The 22,788-nt window shown below is 42.2% G+C and overlaps 2 protein-coding genes across 2 annotated transcripts; both read left to right on the plus strand.

Annotated features, from left to right (window-relative positions):
* The first annotated feature begins 19,208 nt into the window (after nt 1–19,208).
* On the plus strand, nt 19,209–20,621 carry LOC133795048 (uncharacterized). The gene has a single exon (XM_062232502.1). It carries the CDS (start codon nt 19,209–19,211, stop codon nt 20,619–20,621), a length of 1,413 nt encoding a protein of 470 aa, XP_062088486.1.
* A 3-nt stretch (nt 20,622–20,624) lies between these two features.
* On the plus strand, nt 20,625–20,987 carry LOC133795049 (uncharacterized). The gene has a single exon (XM_062232503.1). The coding sequence runs from the start codon at nt 20,625–20,627 to the stop codon at nt 20,985–20,987; it is 363 nt and encodes a 120-aa protein (XP_062088487.1).
* The last annotated feature ends 1,801 nt before the right edge of the window (nt 20,988–22,788 follow it).

The raw sequence follows: 22,788 nt of genomic DNA on the forward strand, positions 1-22,788 counted from the left end.
TTTCCATATTGGTTTCATTTGCTCGTATGCTCGGCTCGCGTAGCTGTTCCACTGGCACTATATATAAAGTGTCAGCATCTTTCTCACTCGCGAGTTTGGCTAAGGCATCTGCGTTTGAATTCTGATCTCGCGGTATTTGCTGGAGGGTATACTTCTCAAATTGTGCCAACAGATCTTTGGTTTTGTTCAGGTAAGCCACCATTTTCAGGCCCCGTGCTTGATACTCCCTTAAGACCTGATTCACTACCAGCTGTGAATCACTGTAAATATCCAGCACTTTTATACTCATGTCTTTGGCCAACCTTAGCCCAGCGAGGAGTGCTTCATACTCGGCTTCATTATTTGATGCGGTGAAATCGAGCCTAATAGCGCAGTGAAATCGATGCCCTTCTAGTATTATCAATATCACTCCTGCTCCTGCGTGATATTCGTTTGACGATCCATCCGTGAATAACTTCCACGAAGGAGCTTCAACTTGGGGCTCAGGCGCACTAGGTTTTTTGCACTGCTAGTTGTCTGGGAGCTCAGTGAATTCGGCGATAAGATCAGCCAAGACTTGTCCCTTTACTATTGCTCGTGGTGAATATGTGATATCGAATTGCCCAAGTTTGACTGCCTATTTTAACAAACGTCCAGCCGCCTCCGGTTTTTGTAGAACTTGCCGAAGGGGCTGGTCAGTTAAGACTGTGATGGGATGGGCATGGAAGTAAGGACTTAACTTCCTTGAGGCCAAAATTAAGAAATAGGCTAATATTTCGATGGGAGGATACCTCAATTCGACACCGATTAACCTCTTGTTAACATAATAAACTGCCTTTTGTACGCCTTCTTCTTCTAGTACTAGCACCGCGCTAGCAGCATATTCGGTGATCGGCAGGTAAATGAACAAAGTTTCTCCATCTATAGGCTTTGATAAAACAGGAGGTTGTGCCATGTGGGCTTTTAAGGCTTGGAAAGCCTGTTCGCAGTCTCCAGTCCACTCGAACTTCTTGTTGCCTCTAAGTAAATTAAAGAAAGGGATGCATTTATCCGTCGACTTTGAAATAAATCTACTGAGTGCGGCAATCCTTCCAGTTAAATTTTGCACATCCTTGATTTTCACCGGCGATTTAATGTCGATCAGGGCTTTGATCTTTTCGGGGTTGGCCTCGATTCCTCTTGAATTAACAATGAACCCCAAAAATTTCCCTGATCCTACTCTGAAGGAACATTTGAGAGGAATTAGCTTCATCTGATATTTTTTTTAAACATTGAAACACTCTTGTAAATCCTTCACATGTCCTTCTGCCTTTTTTGACTTTACCAGCATGTCGTCCACGTACACCTCCATGTTTACTCCGATCAACTCCTTAAACATGTGGTTAACCAATCACTGGTAAGTCGCACCTGCGTTTTTCAGTCCGAAGGGCATTACTTTATAACAGTATAACCTTGTATCGGTCCGAAAGCTAGTGTGATCCTCGTCAGGGGGATGCATACTGATCTGATTGTATCCTGAGTATGCATCCATGAAAGAGAGGATTTCATGCCTGCAGTTGCATCGACCAGCTGGTCGATCCTTGGGAGTGGGAAGCAATCCTTTGGGCAGGCTTTATTGAGGTCTGTGAAATCCACACAGGTTCGCCATTTTCCATTAGGCTTGGGAACCTGTAATGGATTAGAGACCCACGATGGATAAAACGCCACCCTGATGAACCCATTCTCCTTCAATCTTGCAACTTCTTCTTTTAAGGCTTTCGATCTATCCCTATCAAGCAGCCTTCTTTTCTGTTGCACGGGTGGAAAACTTTTGTCAATGTTTAGGACATGGCTCATAACTGCAGGATCTATCCCAGCCATGTCTTTGTGTGACCAGGCAAAAACTTCCTGGTTTTTTCTTAGAAATTCCACCAGTGCATGCTTCGTGGTTGGTTCTAAGTTTTTCCCGACCTTCACAACTCTGGTCGGGTCTTTTTTGTCAAGTTGGACCTCTTCAGGTTCGCCATTTGCAATCCTTTGGGCAGGCTTTATTAAGGTCTGTGAAATCCACACAGGTTCGCCATTTTCCGTTAGGCTTGGGAACGACTATTGGATTAGAGACCCACGATGGATAAAACGCCAACCTGATGAACCCATTCTCCTTCAGTCTTTCAACTTCCTCTTTTAAGGCTTTCGATTTATCCTTATCGAGCAGCCTTCTATTCTGTTGCACGGGTGGAAAACCCTTGTCAACGTTCAGGACATGGTTGATAACCACAGGATCTATCACAGCCATGTCTTTATGTGACCAGGCAAAAACTTCCTGGTTCTTTCTCAAAAATTCCACCAGTGCGTGCTTCGTTGTTGCTACTAAATTTTTACCGACCTTTACAACTCTAGTCGGATCTTTTTCGTCAAGTAGGACCTCTTCAAGGTCCTCGACGGGTCCAACATCTTCCTCAAAATCCCCAAAGCGAGGATCTAAATCTTTATCCTCACTTTGGGCAACACCCTATTTGGTGACTCCATCACCGGATTGGGCTTGTGTATCAATGGCCATCTGCAACCTCTCTGGGGGAGTGCTCTTCGACATTCCCTTCTTTGCTTTCGTGATCGAGGCATTGTAGCACTCCCTTGCTTCCCTCTCATTTCCCAACACGCGTCCTACCCCTGCGTCTGTCAGGAATTTCATGGCCAAGTGCCATACTGAGGTGACAGCACGAAGGTCAACCAGTATGGGCCTTCCGATTACAGCATTGTACGCCGAAGGACAATCGACTACTATGAAAGTAGCGAGTAATGTCCTGGTAGTAGGCGTTGTACCTGCTGTTACCGGAAGTTTGATTGACCCTGTTGGGGCGAGTCCCTCACCAGAGAAGTCGTAAATTTTTTGGTTGCAGGGCTCCAAATCCTTGACGGACAACTTCATGCGTTCCAGCGAAGACTTGTACAGGATGTTTACTGAACTTCCTGTATCGACTAGCACTTTCTTCACCATCATGGTTGCAATTTGAACATCCACAACCAGTGGGTCGGAATGTGGGAACCAGACATGCTGGGCGTCGCTATCAGAGAAGGTTATTTCATCGTCCTCTGACCGAGCCTTCTTTGATGCCCGGTCCTCCACAGTCATCATCTCGATGTCCTGGTCGTGGCGTATGGTCCGAGCATATCGTTCCCTTGCCTTTCCGCTGCTTCCCGCAAGGTGTGGGACTCCACAGATGGTGAGTAAAGTTCCAGCTACGGGATCAGGCTGCAAAGGTGGCGAGCGTTGGCGTGCGGGCGCCTGCTCGTTGCCACCTGGAGCCTCTTGTTGGGAAGTTCCCGAGGCCCGTATGTATCTCCTTAAGTGTCCTTGTCTGATAAGGAACTCGATTTCACCCTTTAGCTTGTTGCACTTGTTTGTATCGTGTCCGTAGTCGTTATGATAACGACAGAATTTGGTAGTATCTCTCTTTGAAATATCCTTTCGAATGGGAGTGGATCTTTTGTAAGGCACACTAGAACTCGTGGCCTGATACACCTCTCCTCGAGACTCGACAAGGGCAGTATAGTTAGTGAACCGCGGTTCATAACGATTGCCCTTGGCGCGTTTGTTTTAAGAGGTGGAAGGTTCATTATGAGACCGCTTCCCCCCCATTCTTGCCATTGCCATTGCCGTTCCCGTTGTCTTTGTCGTTGTCGTTGGGCTTTGACCCATTGGCGGCTTTGGCGGGCTCGGCAGTCCCCTTATCATTGCCTGGGGGCTTTCCCTCGCTGGCGATGGCATCCTCGAGCTTGATGTACCGATCAGCTCGATCTAAAAATTCTTGAGTAGTCTTAACTCCATGCTTTCTGAGGCTACTCCACAAAGGCGTGCGATGCCTAACTCCTGCAGTTAGGGCCATCATCTTGCCCTCATCTCCCACTGTTTTAGCTCCAGCCGCTACTCGCATGAAGCGCTGGATGTAATCCTTCAGTGGCTCTCCTTCTTGCTAGCGTATCTCCACCAACTGATTCGCCTCAGTTGGGTGCACACGACCCGCATAGAATTGTCCGTAAAATTCCTCTATGAACATCTCCCAAGAAACAATACTTGTATGAGGGAATTTGAAAAACCATTCCTGTGCAGCATCAGAAAGTGTTGCAAGAAAGATCCTGCACCGAACATCTTTAGACACTTTCTGAATGTCCATCTATATCTCAAACTTTTTGACATGAGATACCGGGTCACCATACCCGTCAAAGTTCAGAAGCGTGGGCATCTTAAACTTGTTGGGAGTTTCTGCCACAACTATCCTTTGAACGAAATGAGTGCCCCTTCTCCTGTCGTACTCAATATGAGACGCCCTTCCCCCGACCAGCTGTTGTACTGCCTGGTTCAGGGCATCTATTTGGGCTTGCACAGTGTCAGGAATCGCTGGGGCCTCTACTGCTGGGGGAATGTACTCATCATGCCGTTCCCGGCGGTCGTTGAGTACATCTCTTAAGTCTTCGTCTCTTCACCGTTGCTCGCTTTCTCCGAGCCGGTTAAAGACGTTATTTTGTCTGGCCTGTCCCCCAGCGTTATGTCTCTCGGGTTGGTCTTCCCTAGGTGGTGGGCTTCTTCCCCCACCTCTTTCTTCATTTCTCCGACCGGCATTTCCTCTGCCTGAGTCAGCCTCATTGTAACCATGGCCATCTCTGAACCTCAATTGGCTATGGTGGGATCGACTGTCCCCTCGGTTGCCTCCTCGGGCCAGAACTTCCCGAGCGTTAGAGGGTGGCCTGCATTGGTCAGTAGGTCCCCGGGCATTATCATGCCGGGGGGCCCAGACCGCAAAGCATTTCTCTGAGTCCTTTCTATTGCTAGAAGGACGCTGCCCCCTGCTCGGTGGGTTCGGCTCTTCGCCTCTATGGCGTCTAGGACTACGGGGTGTAACATGCTGGCCTTGATGGCATGTTACAAGCTAGGATGGCGCTCGGTCAGATGCGCACGCGAGGGTGCAGGCTGGTGAGCATGCTGATGCCTAGTTTGTACGGCAGTGGCATTTTCGTAAATATCTTCAATATTGCCCGGAAATGGACGGGACTTGGTAGGTTCCATATTGAAGGGTCAATGAACGCAATGGTATGATCGGATTTAGGAGATTCAGAGAATTGGCGAGCTAGAAGCCAAATATGTCTCCCAAGCGAAAATCATATATGTTCCTGGTAGAAGGCTAAAAGCTCAGAAGGCTCTTTGTAGGGGGAGCACCTGGTGTCAGCTCTCCACCACCCCCTTGCGCAGGTGCATCAAGTGAGCTACTACTAGTTGGTAGGACTAGTAGGGCGGGCATATGAGGACCACGAGGGGACTCATAGGTCTCCATGAGTAGGAGTACTCATGGACATTATCGGGCCACCCCGGTAGTGCGTCGAAGTGTGCTGCCAGAGGTTTAAGGGTACGGTTCCCTTGGCTTTCCGGGATTCCGCTTGCATGGAACGTGGCCCAAACCTTCGAGAGATGTCATGGTGCGCCATGGCCACGAATCTCGACACGAGATGGCATGGGAAGTCATTCGTGGGACTTGTTAGCATGCAAGCATTGGAGGGTGCACTATGCTTGAGTAGGACAGAGGTCCAGTGTGTGCTACTAGTCTGGCAGCCAGTCTCGAGGGCCTGCCAACATGCACGATGGTATGGTGCCTTGAGGATTGGACCATGGACGTATGGGAGTCCTTGGTCTGTGACGTGAACTAATCGGATAGTATCGAATGAGACATGATGGGAGGTGTTGGCACGTCAGCTTGGTGGGCTCTTAGCCACACATGCTACCTTGACTTGCGAATGTCTGGGTGAGCATCGGTGTTGGGATTTGCCTTGCCATAGTGAGAACCTATGGACAGTGTGAGTGTCTTGGCTAGATAGCCTTGATGCATGATTGCACTCATAGATGCTGAAGAGCATGACTCGATGAGAGTTGTTCGAGAGACGGAAGTGTGCAGAGGCACACGGTCGCGCGAAAAATGTGTCCATTGTTATTCGAAAGGTTGGAAGGCTGACCTTGGCTCAGAGGAGTCAAGGTGCCGCACGGGCATTTCCGCTGTCAAAATGTCAGCCCTTGACACGGGGTTGCTGCCCGGCCCTATTCTGCCTTGGCTGCGGGGGATTGCCTCGACCAGCCTGGGATGGAGGCTGCGCTTCAGGATCCCTTGGTGGGACATCATCCTGAGGCATTGGCAGCTGCTCGGGCCTTTGGGGGCTCGACGACTGGATCGGCGGGCTAGGATTGGGACCTCTTTGGGGTGGCCCGTTTGCGGGTTGATCAGGCTGTGAGGCAGGTGCAGCCTGATTCCTAGCCAACTGCAGGGCTGCTTCGAGGGCTGCCATGGCCTCCCTCTGACGATGGTCCATTTCTGCCTGTCTTTCACTTAGCTCCTGGCGCTGTCGCTCTATCTCTTGTTGCTGCCGCGCCATAATCTCCGCAGCACTTTCTTGGCTGGCCCTCAGATTGGCCAGTTCATGTTAGGAAAATATTGTTTTGCCTCAATGGAAATGATTATAATATTACAACTCTATGCAATATATTACAAATAAATAATGATCGATTAAATAAGATTACAACTCTATAACTGAAAATTACAAATAAACGAAGAAAAGGAAGAAGATGATGATGAAGAAGAGAATAGTGAGAATACAACTCTAAGCAAAAGATTACAAGTAAAATAAAGTGTTTAGACCAAAAGAAAAGATTACAACTCTTAAACAAAATATACAAGTAAATAGAACAAGAGAATAAGAAGAAAAGCAATAGTATAAAAAGAAGAACAAAAACACAATCAAACTCTCACTTACACAACCTAAGTGAAGAGGATTGGGGATCACCAACTTGAACAAGGTTTAAAACCTTTGTCCAAAAGCTTATTTCCCCATAACTCAAGCACTAAGGGATCTCTCTCAGATATTGGAAAAGCTTTCTCGAATTATCAAGCCTCAAGGTGTTTTAGCCAAGTGCTCTAGTGGATAGAAAAGTTGTGTCTTTCAAATGAGCTATAGGCTCCTATTTATAGAGTTTAGAGACACCCTTTGAATTTCAAATTCCACCAACCCCCATGGTTGTTACCAATGTTTAATTGGATTAATATGGAATTAAAAAAGAGATTTTGGAGTTATTTGAGTTTTTTGAGCCGTTCAACAAATATTGAAAAAACTGAAAATTGGTCAGTTTTTTGGCCTGTGGCCACGGCCAGAGACAATGGTGGCCACGGCCACTGGTCTCTGTCCCACAGGCAGCGGCCACTGACCAATTTCAGCACAAAAAATTGTGTTGTTTTTCCAAACGGTTCCAAACCCTCCCAAATGATTTTGTAACTCCCAAAACACATTATTGTGGTTAAAATCATATCTCTAACAGCCATATCACATATGGCTTTATGAAATTCATCTCAATATTGTGTAACAACAATTTTACACAATAAATGGTAATAATTGGAAGTTACAAATTTGTAACACCAAATATGTTACATTATTTGGATATATCTCATATATCTAAATATTGTAACTCTCTATTATATGTTACAATATGTGACACACTTTGTCACATTTATTTAATCTAAAACATTATATTATAATATAATATAATTTTACATTATATTATAAAATAATATAACATTCCCCCACAAGATTAAATAGTTATCTATTGTAACACTTATTTAATCAATTATTATATTTTGAAATATAACATATCCCCCACTTGATTAAATAAGAACTCTCTCTTATAGGAGTCATTGCATTAGTGCATAAAGTAAAGTGTTTTTCAACTTGAACTTTATTATAGTGTAATTATCACAAAATTTGTCGAAAATTAGGTTGCACTAGGCATTGAACCATCTTTTCATGATGACAAATCGGTGATAACACGCACATTTGCGATGTTCACTTGAGACCTCTATGTCTCGCTTTGCACCGCTAATGGCCATGTGCACTTTTCATTCATGGACGTTCTTGAGAATACTCCCAATTCTCATGAGAGGCGGCACCACCCCTAGGTCCATATAGGTAGAATTCTTACAGTATTTTGTTACCAAAAATACTTGTCTTTACAAGACTGAATTCTATTAAAAAACTTTTCGGTTTTAACCCTCCACTTGGTAACACACAAGTACTCAATATCTCAGATGGGACTTGTTTTGAGTACAACTAATATTCACTTGATTGACTTGTTATTACCTATTGAACCTAACACTAGTTGAATAACTAGTGTTAAGATAGGTTACCATCAATCGTGAATCTCTTTATGGAGTTTAAGTCCCATCCCTCGAGATGATGCAGCCACTAAATCCCTCGTTAGTGGCTTAGTGAAAGGATCCGCCAGATTTTCACTTGTTCTCACATAGGATATTGAGATGACTCCTCTTTGAATCAATTCTCTTACATATCCATGTCTTAGACTAATGTGTCTAGACTTCCCATTATACACTCTGCTGTATGCTCTAGCCAATGTCACTTGGCTATCACAATGTATAGATATAGTAGATACATTATCTTTGATTAGAGGAATCTCTATCAACAGATCCCTTAACCATTCGGCCTCTTTGTCGATAGCATCTAGAGCTATGAACTCTGCTTCCATAGTGGAATGAGATATACAGGTTTGTTTCTTGGAACCCCAAGAAATTGCACCTCCACCAAGTGTGAATACCCAACCAGTTATGGACAAGTTGTCCCCAAGATTGGATATCCAACTTGCATCTGTATATCCTTCTAAAATCGAAGGAAATTTGGAGTAGTGAAGGCTTAGTCCTTTGGTTTTCTTAAGATAACCTAGGACTCTTCCAATTGCCTTACAGTGATCCACACTTGGATTACTTGTAAACCTACTAAGTTTACTTACCACAAATGCTATATCAGGTCTAGTACACTGGGCAGCGTACATAAGACTCCCTATAGCACTAGCGTACTCCAATTGAGCCACCGCTCTTCCTTCATTCTTCTCTAGTTTTACACTATGATCGAATGGAATATTGGCATCTTTAACCTTGAGATGGTTAAATTTGTGCAATACTTTCTCAACATAGTGGGCTTGCCCTAACGAAAAACCTTACTATGTTTCTTTACTTTGATACCGAGTATGGTATCAACTTCTCCAAGATCTTTCATCTTGAAGGTTGATGATAGAAACCTCTTCGTTACATCTATCCCTTTCATGCTATTACTTAGAATAAGCATGTCATCCACATATAAGCAAACAATGATCACATATCCCTTACAAGTTTTGGAATACAAACACTTGTCTCAATTGTTATGTCTAAACCCATTATACATGGTGTCTTGATCAAATTTCTCATGCCATTGCTTAGGAGCTTGTTTCAATCCATATAAGGATTTTACAAGTCTACACACTTTATGTTCATATTTTGGTAGGACAAACCCTTCGGATTGTTCCATATAGACCTCCTCATTGAGGTCACCATTAAGGAATGACGTTTTGACATCCATTTGATGAACATACAAGTTGTGTATAGAAGCTAAAGCGAACAAAATTCTTATAGAAGTTGTTCTTGCAACAGGCGCATAGGTATCAAAATAATCGAAACCCTATTTTTGCCTAAACCCTTTAGCTACTAATCTAGCTTTAAAGGTTAGGATAGTGCCATCAATGTGTTATTTTCTCCTAAATACCCACTTACACCCAATTGGCTTAGACCCCGGTGGGAGGTCTACCAATTCCCAAGTGTTATTGGAAAGAATGGAATCCATCTCATCATTGATGGCTTCTTTCCAAAATGCATTATCTCTCGATTTCATAGCTTCTCTATAAGTCTTAGGATCATCCTCAACGAGAAGTACAATAGGAATTTTCCTAATGACTTCCTCTCTATTTCCTTCTACCATGTAAAACGAAATTCGTTGAGGATCTATCTTATCCACTACTAGACTTTTATGATTTTTAAGCCTTTGACTTCTTTTAGGTTCAAAGGGTTGCTTTACATCCTTTTGAGAATTCTCCTCTTGAGAATCAACTTTGGATGTAGAAGCTTGAGAATTGTTCTCATATAACAAATTCTCCTTTAGAGATGTTGAAGCTTGAGAATTGTTGTCACATAACATGTTCTCAAAGAATTCAACTTCTCTAGATTCAATCATAATATTAGACTCTAAGTCTAATAGCCTATAAGCTTTGCTATTGTGGGCATAACCAACAAAAGCACACTTTATGGCTCTTGAACCTAACTTTGTTCTATTAGGTTCATTTTTCTTGCAATATGCAAGACACCCCCACACTTTGAAGTACCCTATGTTGGGTTTTCTTCCTTTCCATAACTCATATGGAGATATCTCATTTTTCTTCATCGGTATTCGATTAAGAATGTGACAAGCGGTTAAAAGCGCTTCGCCCCATAAGTTGAAGTTCAACTTAGAAAACACGAACATAGAATTTATCATCTCTAGATAAGTCCTATTTTTCCTTTTGGCAACACCATTGTGTTGTGGTGTATAAGGTGCAGTGCACTCATGAATTATACCATTTTCTTCACAAAATGTATTGAATTCATTAGAGAAGTACACTCCTCCTCTATCACTTCTTAGCACCTTAATCTTTTTATTTAGTTGATTTTCAACTTCTAATTTATACAATTTAAAAGCATCAAAAGTCTCATCTTTATGCTTTAAAAGAAACACATAGGTATATCTACTAAAATCATATATAAAAGTAAGAAAATACCTTTTACTACCTTTAGTTAAAACACCATTTAATTCACAAAGATCACTATGGATTAAATCTAGTAAATTAGATGATCTTTCTACACTAGGAAATGGTTTCTTAATCATTTTCGTCTTAACACATGTTTCACATTTACCATAGTTTTTAATATTGCATGTGATCATACCACATTTTACTACTCTTTTCATGGTAGAAAAATCTATATGCGATAGTCTAAGATGCCACAAAATAATGAATCATACTCAACAATATAGGCGGAATTAGCATTTTTATTGATAACATTGAAAGTTACATCATTGGTGCACAATTTAACCATACTGATGCGTGTCGTATGGCGTACCAAATTTAATAAAGATTTTGATTACACTATCACCAATTAATTTAGTACAATGGAAAATAGAGGTCGAACCCAAGGGAACTATATTCAATTTATTATTCACAAAGTTAAAAGGAAAAGGGGATTTTGAAATTTAAAACTAATAAGACGATTAACAAATAAGGATTTATAACGATTTTTAAAGAACAGTTAAGAATTATTCTCCACCTCAAACAATCATGCATGAATATCAATATTGAATATTATTCTGATTCCCAATTAAATTATTAACCCCGCAGATAAAGCTTAAGCAATCAATTATCCCAATCTCCCTATTACAATCAATCACGGCGAAGCGCTCAATAATTAACTCTTTTTACCAAATAACAAACCTATGAAGCATATGATTCATTTAATTTAGTAAAAGCATTAAGAACAATGGAGATAGGTTAATCTAGGCAATAAATCAATTTAGCATATAATTCATTTAACCTAGGTTCTATCCTTCATCACAATCAACAACATATTTGACCATATCATCAATTGCAATTTATCACCAATACTTAGAACCCTAAACTATTAGGTGAATAGAAATTCTAAGATGATAATGAAATAATGTAAACCCTAATTAGTTGTACACCCTAACAAGGAATCACAAAATTCATAAGATAAGCATAGAAGAATAAAATCAATTTAATATGAAGGAAATCAAGAAATAATACTCATAACTGAAGTCAAACAATCATGTCTGGGTTTTGAATAACCCTTAACCTAAAAGAAACTAGCCAATCATCTTCATCATGATTAAAAACATAAACATAGATAAAGAATAATAGAGTAGGGGAAGAAGAAAACTATTGAGATGTTGATTGCGATCTTCCTTCTCCTCCAAAGCTCTCTATGAGTTTCTCTCTCTAAAAACGTAAAATAAAACCTTATCCTCGATTCTAACCCTAATCCCCTTTTTTATCTCCCCTCAAATAATCAGAAAGATTGAATTTAAGTTCAAATTTAAACGTGTACCACGGCAGGTACTTTCCCTTGCCGCGGCAAGGAACTTCGAAAAAACTTTGCTGGGCTGTCGTGCCGCGGCAAGGATTTTCCCTTGCCGCGGCAAGGAACTCTCTGACTTGCCTCATAGCGGCAAGGACTTTTCCTTGTAGCGGCGAGCTCTCTGCTTGATCACACTTTGATTCTTTTTCGATTTTTTTCTTCTTCTTTGACTTCACTCCACTGGTTAGAATCCTACAACATTATCATTTAACCAAAAACTCATCAAAAATATAGACATTATCCTCAAAAATGACGATTTAGTTTAAATGAAACAAATTAGCAAAACGATTCTAACCATCCCCAAACACATTACTTATGAACATAAAACCCTGATGAATACGAAGTAAACTTTATACAAAAATGTACTTATCACATACCCTCACAAGAGTACCCATTTCCTAAAAATACATTTGATTTGGTAAGTATAAGTTTACCGGACTCAAAAACGGCTTTAATGCAGGGCTTGCCAAGAAAATCACCACTTACCAAGTTTCTACTCATTTCGGGAACATAAAGTACATTCACTAGTGTAACTTTCTTGCCAGAGGTGAAGTAGACATCAATAGTACCTTTGCCAAGTACCTTGGATTTGCCCTCATTGCCCATTTGTATCTCATGGTTGCCCTTTGACTCTTCAAAGGTCTTGAACAATGATTTTTCATAGGTGACATGGACGGTGGCACATGTATCATACCACCACCCTTTCACCTTGCCTTGGACAGCATTCACCTCACTAAGGGTAGCAACTATGTTTTCCTCTTGAGTTGCGTTCACCTTAGGTCCTTGTTGGTCTTTTCTATGCCTACACTCTCTAGCATAGTGACCCTTTTTCCCACACACAAAGCAAGGACCTTTCTTGCCCTTAAACTTGTTTGGGTTGGTTTTTGGACCCAAAGGTTTCTCATTACCCTTTTTCCCTTTGTTTTTGGGATGTTTTGGTTGTGACACCGCATTTGCTTTGGAAGTCTCTCCATTAGACCCCTCCATAAGTTTATCTCTACATATCGATTCCTCTTCGATTCGAATATGTTTTTGGATTTCCTCCAAAGAATAATCCTCATTTTTATGAATGATTCTTTTCCTATAGCTCTTCCGAGTTGGTGGTAATTTAGCCACTATTGCACCAACTTGAAAGGCCTTGGGAAGCTCAATCTTTAACACTTTCAATTTATTAACAATAATTTGCAATTCATGAATTTGAGGAAGAATAGGTTTATCACCAAAAAATTTGAAATCAAAGTATTGAGATATCAAAAACTTTTTGGTACCTTCCTCTTCCGCCTTGAACTTTTTCTCAAGTGCATCCCAAATCTCCTTGGCCGATTTGGTCTCGGTGTAGAGGTCATAGAGCCTATCGGATAAGGCGTTGAGGATATGACCCCTGCAAAGAAGGTTGTCCTCCTCCCTCTTCCTTCTTTTCTCCACCTCCTTAGGAGTGTCTTTGTCAGATGGCTCGGCTAGAGGTGCCAAGGAAGACTCAAGGATGTAGGCGATTTTGAGTGTGGTTAATAGAAACCTCACCTTGTCTTGCCACCTAGTAAATTGGATCCATTAAACCTATCCAACCTTACTAGGTCTTGGTTCATGATTTTGATGGTTTCCCCTTCCATTGAAACAAAAAAGGGGTAAGCTTTTGAATGTTAGGAAAATATTGCTTTGCCTCAATGGAAATGATTATAATATTACAACTCTATAACTGAAAATTACAAATAAACGAAGAAAAGGAAGAAGACGATGATGAAGAAGAGAATAGTGAGAATACAACTCTAAGCAAAAGATTACAAGTAAAATAAAGTGTTTAGACCAAAAGAAAAGATTACAACTCTTAAACAAAATATATAAGTAAATAGAACAACTGACACGGAGTCAAAACGCTTGATGTGGACAGATGTGTTGGAATGGATATAATGACAAAAACAGTAAAGAACACAATGAATTATAGTGGTTCGGCCCCAGAAACTGGTAATGGCCTACGTCCACTTAAGCTATTATTGATATGAGATCTCAAAGGAGTGATCAAAGAACTAGGGATCTCTGAGTAACACAAACCTGAGAGAGATAAACAGTACAATCATAATACAATAACTCTAATTTTCTCGTAAGTGTCTACCTTCAATTAAACAAAAGCCAAAAGTCCCCATCCTTGAGCTATCTTTCTCTATTTATAGGCTTAAGGAGGATTACATGAATCAGTTACAGATATTATTTCCTAACTAACCGGATATTCAGGAAATCATGGGAGACAATCTCGGATATGATCATAACTGCACAAGATCTTCTTCCAAATATACGAAGTACAAGACCACACTGGTCGTATACAAAGTTTGAATATTAAGCCTGAAAATCTCTCTGGTCGATGGTCGAGCAGGTCTTCTGCCAAGTGTCAGCCACGTGTTTAAAAATGTCTGCCACGTCACCCGTGCCTGATTTCTGGATAACATGTCTGATTCCTCTTCCTCTTGTCATCTCTAGCAGGTGGCGGAGGGTTATTTGTCGGTGGAGCGAAGATAAGTGCAGATTTCTTCTGTGCACGCTCTCGAAATTCTAAGACCCTAAAGACGCCATCGGCTCGGGTCTGAACCTCGGCCATGTCATAAGGTGGTGTCATGGTGAGATTTTCATGTAAGAGAGATTCCACCTGCAAGCTTTTGACGAAGATATTGGCTGCGGTAATCGGGTCGACGTCGCAGATTTGATCCACGAGGTCAATGAAACGCTGTAAATACGCCTTCAGATGTTCATTTTCCCCTTGCTCGATCCGATAGAGGTCAGCCATTGTTCTTGGTGCCTCATGGTTCACGCTATATTGTTGTAGAAAAGTTCGTTGGAGGTCACTAAAACTGTTGACGGATCCAGGCTTTAACTGTCGGAACCACAGCAAAGCTGGCCCAGTGAAAGTCGTTGAAAAGACCTTGCATTGAATGGCTACGTTGTTGGCCTCTAGCACCATTTTCTGTTGAAATTGGAACAGGTGGTTTAACGGATCTCCATTTCCATCAAACGCAGGCAGGGAAGGGAAGACGAAGTCTCGGGGCTTAGGCTCATTCTGAATCCACTATGAGAAGGGAGACTTCTCAGTGGTTCTTGACACCAGATCCATATGCTCGGTTGAGTGAACGGATCTCCCATCTGAGAACTTCTGCATCATTTCTTTCATCATCTCTTATTTCCAACTGTCTAAGAATCGGATCTAGGGAGCACGGTCCTCAGCAGGTGAGCATGCGCGGCTCGCTGTGCGATTTGTTGGGGCTTGACTTTGGCGGTCGGCTGAGCTGACCGGGTGGGTTCTGCTCCTGTCCGCATGTGTGTCACAGAGCGGGGCTCGTCGCTCTTCGGCCCCAAGACGAGGATGGGTTCGGGAGGGCGGTGGGAGACCCTAGGATCCTTCGCTACCGAGGTTCGTGGTTTGCTGAGGGGAACTGATGCGGTCGATTGGAACTTCGGGTCTATCAGAGTCGAGATTGTTGTTGGCTTGGGTGCTGTGTGTGGCATCATCGGATTTGCGCAGCTCAGCGATCTCAGCTTCGAGCCTAGCCTGAGCTTCGGTCAACGTTTTAATTGCTTCGTCGGATCTTTGCTAGCTAGCTTCCAACAGGTGACACATCCTATCAATCTGGTTGCTTACGTCCGCTGGAGGGACAACCTGGATGACTGGACCCGACACTCCGTTGCCTTTTGGCGGCATGGCTCCAAGGTTTGAGAGGATCTTTGTTGCAAAAAATAAAGTTCTTGATTTCTTGATTCGACGATGTGGCTAAGGCCGAAATGTTCGTCGTTTCCCACAGACGGCGCCAATTGTTGAAGCAACAATTTGCCTTTCTATATCTGGAGGTATAATCCAATGGTAGATGATGCTTTGTCACTATTCCGGTGATGAAGTTCACCTTTGACTCGTCGGGGTTACCTGCAAGAAAGACGCTGCGATGCTTAAGTCAGTAAAAAGTTCGATCCCATTGTTTTTCTAAGAATCACGTATTTATAGAACAAAAAATGTAAGTGGTTAGTTAGTTCAAGCAAACCCTTGATTGGTGGAGGAAAGGTAACCGAATTTCCCTCCAAAACATGCTGATTTTAAATTATGTATTCAGAGGTTAGAGGCGCAGACCACCTCTGACCCGTGGCTTCTGTCTTCGGAGCTTCTGCAGGTTAAAACGATCCGTTTTGAATGTTCGGTAAATAGGGAAAGGACTTTGGGCCGAATATTTTGGGCCCAACAAATATAATAATATAATGGAATAAAAATAATATAAATAAAAAAATTAATAATTTTTTTTTAATTTTGCATTGGAATAGTATTTTCACAAATTTTCAAATGGAATAATCATTACATAAAAATGATAGAAAAACCATTACATTGGAATGATATTCTAGTACTCTAAAATGAACCAAACAATGGAATGAAATGAAAATTAATTAATTTTCATTTCATTATATTCCATTACCACCAACGAAGAATCACCTAAGTTCATGAGCAAGAAGGATGACTGATCTCTAGCATAGCACACCAGCAGATAAAGCTCGGCTAAGAGGAATAAAAAATTTCATATTATGTCATTTAGATTTTAATGGCTTAATTAATATCAAATATTCAATTATTAGAATAGGAAATGTCAGTTGTTGATATCTAATTTTTAGATAAATATGTTTTATTCCCTCCAAATTATTGCCCTTGTAAATCACATAACTTTTTTGTGTAGAAAAAATACCCCTACGAATTATGACAACCATTAAAAGCGTGTCATTTCTACTGTATTTCGTTTATTTTTTAAACACTTTGTTGATATGATCATAGGCCACATACATAATTGTATTACGGGAGTTTATTTAAATAAATGAAGCTAGCTGAAATTAAGTTTATTAGTGATAAACATATAAATATTAGTTCTAAAAATGTTATATATTTCCAGAATTTGTTATTAGATTACTATCTATGAATACATTTTTCAAGTGAACTCTCGAATCGCACTACTAGGCATGGTAAAATGGGGCGGTGAGGCAGGGCGGGGCCCTGACCCGATAGGGCGTCTTTCCCCGGTAAAAACGGGGCGAAATTCGGGGCCCCGCCCCGAAAACTTTTTTTTCGTTCTCATTATTACAAAAATAGGCTTTAACTTTGGTTTTTTCACTTGTTATTCTTCGGATCTCGCGGAGATATTAACCGAACTTAATCCGAGCGAAGTTAAAAGTATCTAAAAACCAAAGTTAAAAGATACTCTTTAACTTCGGTTATTATGTAAAAACCGAAGTTAAAGGGTTCCGTCATTTTTTTCTTCTCCGCCTATTATCCTTTAATTTCACTATACGTAAATAACCGAAGTGATAGGTTAATTCCTATGAGTGCTAAACCAAAAGGCGAAGTTAAAAGTCCATCAAAAACTTTAACTTCGTTTTTTATGTATTTCCCAACAATTTTATGTATAAAAACTAAAGTTAAAACATATTTTTGTAGTAGTGTCTATACTCTAATCCAATATTAAAAAAATATTATTTTGAGATATATGCAACTACTGTTATATAATTTTTCTTAACATCATTATTTATAAGATGTCTTAGTGTTGGTTCTACAATAGTGAAGTGTTTTTATATGTATTTATACTACCATTTTATATTAGTATTATTTTTTTCTCTTTAGTCAAGAAAAATTGATTACAAATATCCAGGTAAACTATGATTTTACAAATGAGATAATATATATATTTCAAAACTTTTTTTTATTGAAATAGGGTCATATAATGTATATTGTATATACTATTTAGAATTTCATTTCTTACTTTTAATCTAATTTAATTATAATTCAAATTTTTTTAAATAAAATAAATAAAAGTTAAACGGATCGGGGTAGACCCGCTTTGATTCAGCCGGGGCGGGTCGACCCGACCCGCTCCAAGGAACTTATCAGGGCAGGACAGGGAAGACTCACCCCATTTACATGCCTATACGCTACATCACTGATACAACATCAAATTGTTTTAAAAAAAAAATGAAATGCAACAAATTGAGTACATTTTCAATAGTTGCTATAGCTCCCCATACAGATTTTTTTTGTCACACAAAAAAGTTTGAGGGGCAAGACAAAAAGAGTCATAATTCGTAGTAAAAAAAATGTTATTTATCCTAATTTATAATTGATGTTGTTACCATTATTTAAATATTAGTTATAATAAATCGGTATCTAAATTTATTTATTTGAGTAGTGTTAGGCCCAAAATGGTCAGCCCAAAAACTCTTTCCTCATTTATCGAATGTTCAAAACAGAGCGTTTTGGCATATAGAAGTTCCGAAGGCAGAAGTTGTGGGTCAGAGGCAGTCTGCACCTCTGACCCCTGAGCGAGACATTCAAAGTCGGTATTTTTGGAGGGAAATTCAGTTATTTCTTCCCCCCCCATTCCAGGGTTCGCTTGAACCAACTAACTGCTTTACATATTTTGTCCTATAAATATAAGATTCATAGAAGGGAAATGGGATCGATTTTTTAACTGACTTAAGCATCGAAGTGTCTTTCTTGCAGGTGATCCCGACGAGTCAAAGGCAAATTTCATCACCGGAATAGTGACCGAGCATCGTCCATTGTTGGGAGAAGCCTCCAGAAATAGAAAGACAAATTGATGCTCCAACAATTGGCGCCGTCTGTGGGAAAGAAAAATATTTCGGCCTTAGGCACGTCGTCGAACCAAGAAATCAAGATCCTCTACAAACCCTGAAATCATGCCACCAAAAGGCAACGGAGTTTCGGGCCCAGTCGCCCAGAGCGTCCCTCCGGCGGACGTGAGCGATCAGATCGACAGGATATGTCGCCTGTTGGAAGCGAGCTAGCAGCGGTCCGACGAAGCGATCAGGACATTGACCGAAGCTCAGGCTAGGCTCGAAGCTGAAATAGCTTAACTGCGCAGATCTGCTGACACCGCATGCAATACCCAAGTCAACAACAATCTTGATTCTGGCAGATCTGAAATTCCAATCCACCACATTAATTCCCCTCATCAAAACATGAACCTAGGTAACGAAAACTCCCAAGGCATACCGCCATCCTCCGGGGCCGAAGAACGACGAGCCCCAACCTCTGACACGCATGGGCGGACAGAAGCAGAACCCACCGGATCCGCTCATCCAGCAGCCGAAATCTGGCCTCAACGCACCACACCTCAAGCCGCGCACGATCCTCCCTCTGAAGGTCGTGTTCCCTCAATCTAGTTCTTAGACAGTTGGAAAGAAGACATGATGAGGGAAATGATGCAGAAGTTCTCAGATGGGCAATCAACCTACGCCACCGAGCATTTGGATCTAGTATCAAGAACCACTGAGAAATCGCCTTTCTCGGAATGGATTCAGAATGAGCCAAAGCCTCAAGACTTCGTCATCCCGTCCCTGCCTGCGTTCAATGGAAAAGGAGATCCGCTAAACCATTTATTCCAATTTCAACAGAAGATGGCATTAGAAGCTAATAACGAAGCTATTCAGTGCAAAGTCTTTTCAACGACTTTCTCTGGGCCAGCTCTGTTATGGTTTCGACAATTAAAACCCGGGTCACTCAACAGTTTTAGTGATCTCCGACGGACCTTTTTACAGCAATACAGCGTGAACAGAGAGGCACCCAGAACAATGGCTGATCTCTATCGGATTGAACAAGGGGAGAATGAACATCCGAAAGCATACTTACAGCATTTCATTGACCTCGTGCATCAAATCCATGACGTCGATCCAATCACCGCAGCAAATCTCTTCGTCAAAAGCTTGCAGGTGGGATCTCTTTTACATGAGAATCTCACCATGACGCCACCATACGACATGGCAGACATGCAGACCCGAGCCGAGGGCGTCTTCAGGGTCTTGGAATTTCGAGAACACGCACAGAAGAAGTCTGCACTCATCTCTGCTCCACCAACAAATAATCCTCCACCACCTGCTAGGGATGACAAGAGGAAGCGGAACCAAACAGATCACACGAAGGAAGGAAAAAGGCCAAGACAGGATCGACAGTCATCACGATACCCGTCCTTCGAATACACCGTCTCGCAAGAAGTCATTTATGAAGAAAATAAAGACAGACCTATCTGGCGAAAGCCCTACAAAATTACTCCTTCTGATAGAAGGGATAAAAGCAGATACTGTCTCTTCCACAAAGATCACGGTCATACGATCGCTGAATGCCACAACTTGAACAATCAGATCCAAGCCCTCATGAGGAGTGGGAGGCTTACCCAATACATCAAGGAGATAGCTAGACCAGGCGCCTCGCGGCATAATCCCGCTTCTGCCCCCGCTCCACAAGCGTCAGACCCCGTGCACGCAGCCTCTGACAGCACCCAGGAGCCTCTTAAGCAAGTCCCTATGATCCACGGGATCGTAGAACTCACTGACAACCAAGAGCATACAACCAAAATCCATAAAAGGATGGAAGAACGAGTGAAGCGATACAAATCATTAGGCCACATGGTCAATCTTGTCACTTCAGAAGACAGAAGCTACCTAGCCTCTGCAATCACCTTCACCGATGATGACCTGAAGGGCGTACACCTACCCCATGATGATCCACTCATCATTTCCCTACAAGTTGACCGTTGCCAGCTGGGCAGAGTTCTGATCGACGGGGGCAGTGGGGTCGACATCCTCTTCTGGGAAGCCTTCTAGAAGATGGGGCTAGAGGAGAATCAGATCCGGCCCTCCACCACGCCCATTTTGGGATTCAACAGCCAAAGAGTATATCCAAAGGGCGTCGTTCGATTAACTGTGGTGGCCGCAGAACGTGCCCTGCCAGTAGACTTTCTCATTATAGATTCCACCACAAGCTACAACACCATCATGGGGAGAAATTGGATCCACCGGATGCAGGGGGTAGTCTCAACTCTACATCAGGTGATGCGGTTTCAATCACTCAATGGGCGCTACACCGTCGACATCAAGGGATGCCAGAAGCAAGCCAAAAAGTGCTTCCTTACCTTGAAAGAAATAAATAGCTCTGGCACTGCTTCCCAAAACAACTCCCCTGACAAATAGCAATTACAGCAGAACCCACCAGCATGCCTAAAAGGAATCGATCTAGAGGAAGACCAAGAAAAACCCCTAGTTACGCTAGATACTTTAGAACAAGTGGGTCTAGACGACGCTGACCCCTCTAAGACAGTGCTGGTAAGTACCAAGCTCTCTGGAGAAGAGAGACAGACCCTCATGAGATTTCTCAAGACCAGAGCGAGAACTTTCACCTGGTCTCCACATGACATACCCGGAATAGACCCCTCCGTCATGAGTCACAGCCTAAATATCTCCAACAACTTCCCACCTGTCAAGCAGAAGCAGAGGAGGTTCGCTCCACAGGTGAATCAAGTCATACAAGAGGAGGTCCAACGGCTCCTAAGCACAGGGGCAATAGAAGAATGCTTATACCCCAGTTGGCTTGCCAACCCCGTCGTGGTCCCAAAGAAGAATGGGAAAAGAGAGAGTATGCATAGACTACACCAATTTAAATAAAGCAAGTCCCAAAGATAGCTACCCTCTACCGAAGATCGATCAGATGATAGACGCCACGGCAGGGTATGAAAGAATGAGCTTCCTCGACGCTTACTCTGGATACAATCAAATCCCCATGAAATCAGAAGATCGGATTCACACGGCTTTCATAACAGAAGGTGGTTTATATTGCTACAAATTTATGCCCTTCGGTCTAAAGAATGCAGGCGCGACGTACCAAAGGCTGATGCACAAGCTGTTTTCCTCATTGCTTGGGAGAAATATGGAGGTTTATATTAACGACATGGTCATCAAGTCCAAACAAAGCTCTTCACATATAGACAACTTGACCGAGTGCTTCGACATCCTTGATGCTTATAAAATGAAATTAAACCCCTCTAAATGTGTCTTTGGAGTGTCCTCTGGACAGTTCTTGGGGTACGTTGTCAGTCAGAGGGGCATCGAGGCGAACCCAACACAGATTGCGTCCCTCTCAGAAGTCAAAGAGCTCCGAACCATCCGAGACATACAGGCTCTGACGGGCAAAGTAGTAGCATTAAGTCGATTCATATCACGAATGTCTGACCGTTGCCATCCCTTCCTGCAGTGCATAAAGAAATCTACCAACACCACTTGGGGACCAGAGCAAAGAAAAGCATTGGAAGACTTGAAAACTTATTTGAGCTCCCCTCCTATATTGAGCTCCCCCACAGCTAATGAAGATTTATTCTTGTACTTGTCTGTCTCACAATTCGCTGTGAGTTCCGTTCTCTTCTGAGAAGAAGCTAATCATCAGAGGCCAGTGTTCTACTGTAGCAAGATGCTCCTGGACGCTGAAACTCGTTACAGTATGATGGAAAAATTGGCACTCGCACTCCTTACGGTAAAGAAGAAGTTACGACAATATTTTGAAAGCCACCCCATCATTGTATATACGGACTATCCATTAAAGCAAGTATTGAGTAAGCCCGACCTCTCTGGAAGGTTATCTAAATGGGCAATCAAGCTAGGGACATATGATATTCGGTTCTCACCACGAAAAGCAAAAAAAGGACAGGTACTCGCCGACTTCCTAGTTGAAATTCAGTCGTTCACTCCTGACACTCTGCCAGAACTGTTAGAGTCAGAAGATCAATGGGTGTGGACGATGCATACTGACGGAGCATCCAATTCCCAAGGGGCTGGTATTGGCATCGTATTAGAGGCTCCCTCGGGCCTCAAAATCGAAGAAGCCATTCGTTTAGAGCAATCCACGACAAATAATGAAGCAGAATATGAGGCACTAATCTATGGTTTAGAACTAGCACAAGAAATGGGCATCCAACGTCTGACTGTCAGAGGAGACTCACAG

The sequence above is a fragment of the Humulus lupulus genome, chromosome 8 (genome assembly GCF_963169125.1).
Source record: "Humulus lupulus chromosome 8, drHumLupu1.1, whole genome shotgun sequence".
NCBI classification, from domain to species: Eukaryota; Viridiplantae; Streptophyta; class Magnoliopsida; order Rosales; family Cannabaceae; genus Humulus; species Humulus lupulus.

Bases quoted from the DNA above. Each gene is read 5' to 3' on its own strand.
- LOC133795048 (XM_062232502.1), top strand. From the start codon at position 19,209: ATGATGAGGGAAATGATGCAGAAGTTCTCAGATGGGCAATCAACCTAC.
- LOC133795049 (XM_062232503.1), top strand. From the start codon at position 20,625: ATGGGGCTAGAGGAGAATCAGATCCGGCCCTCCACCACGCCCATTTTG.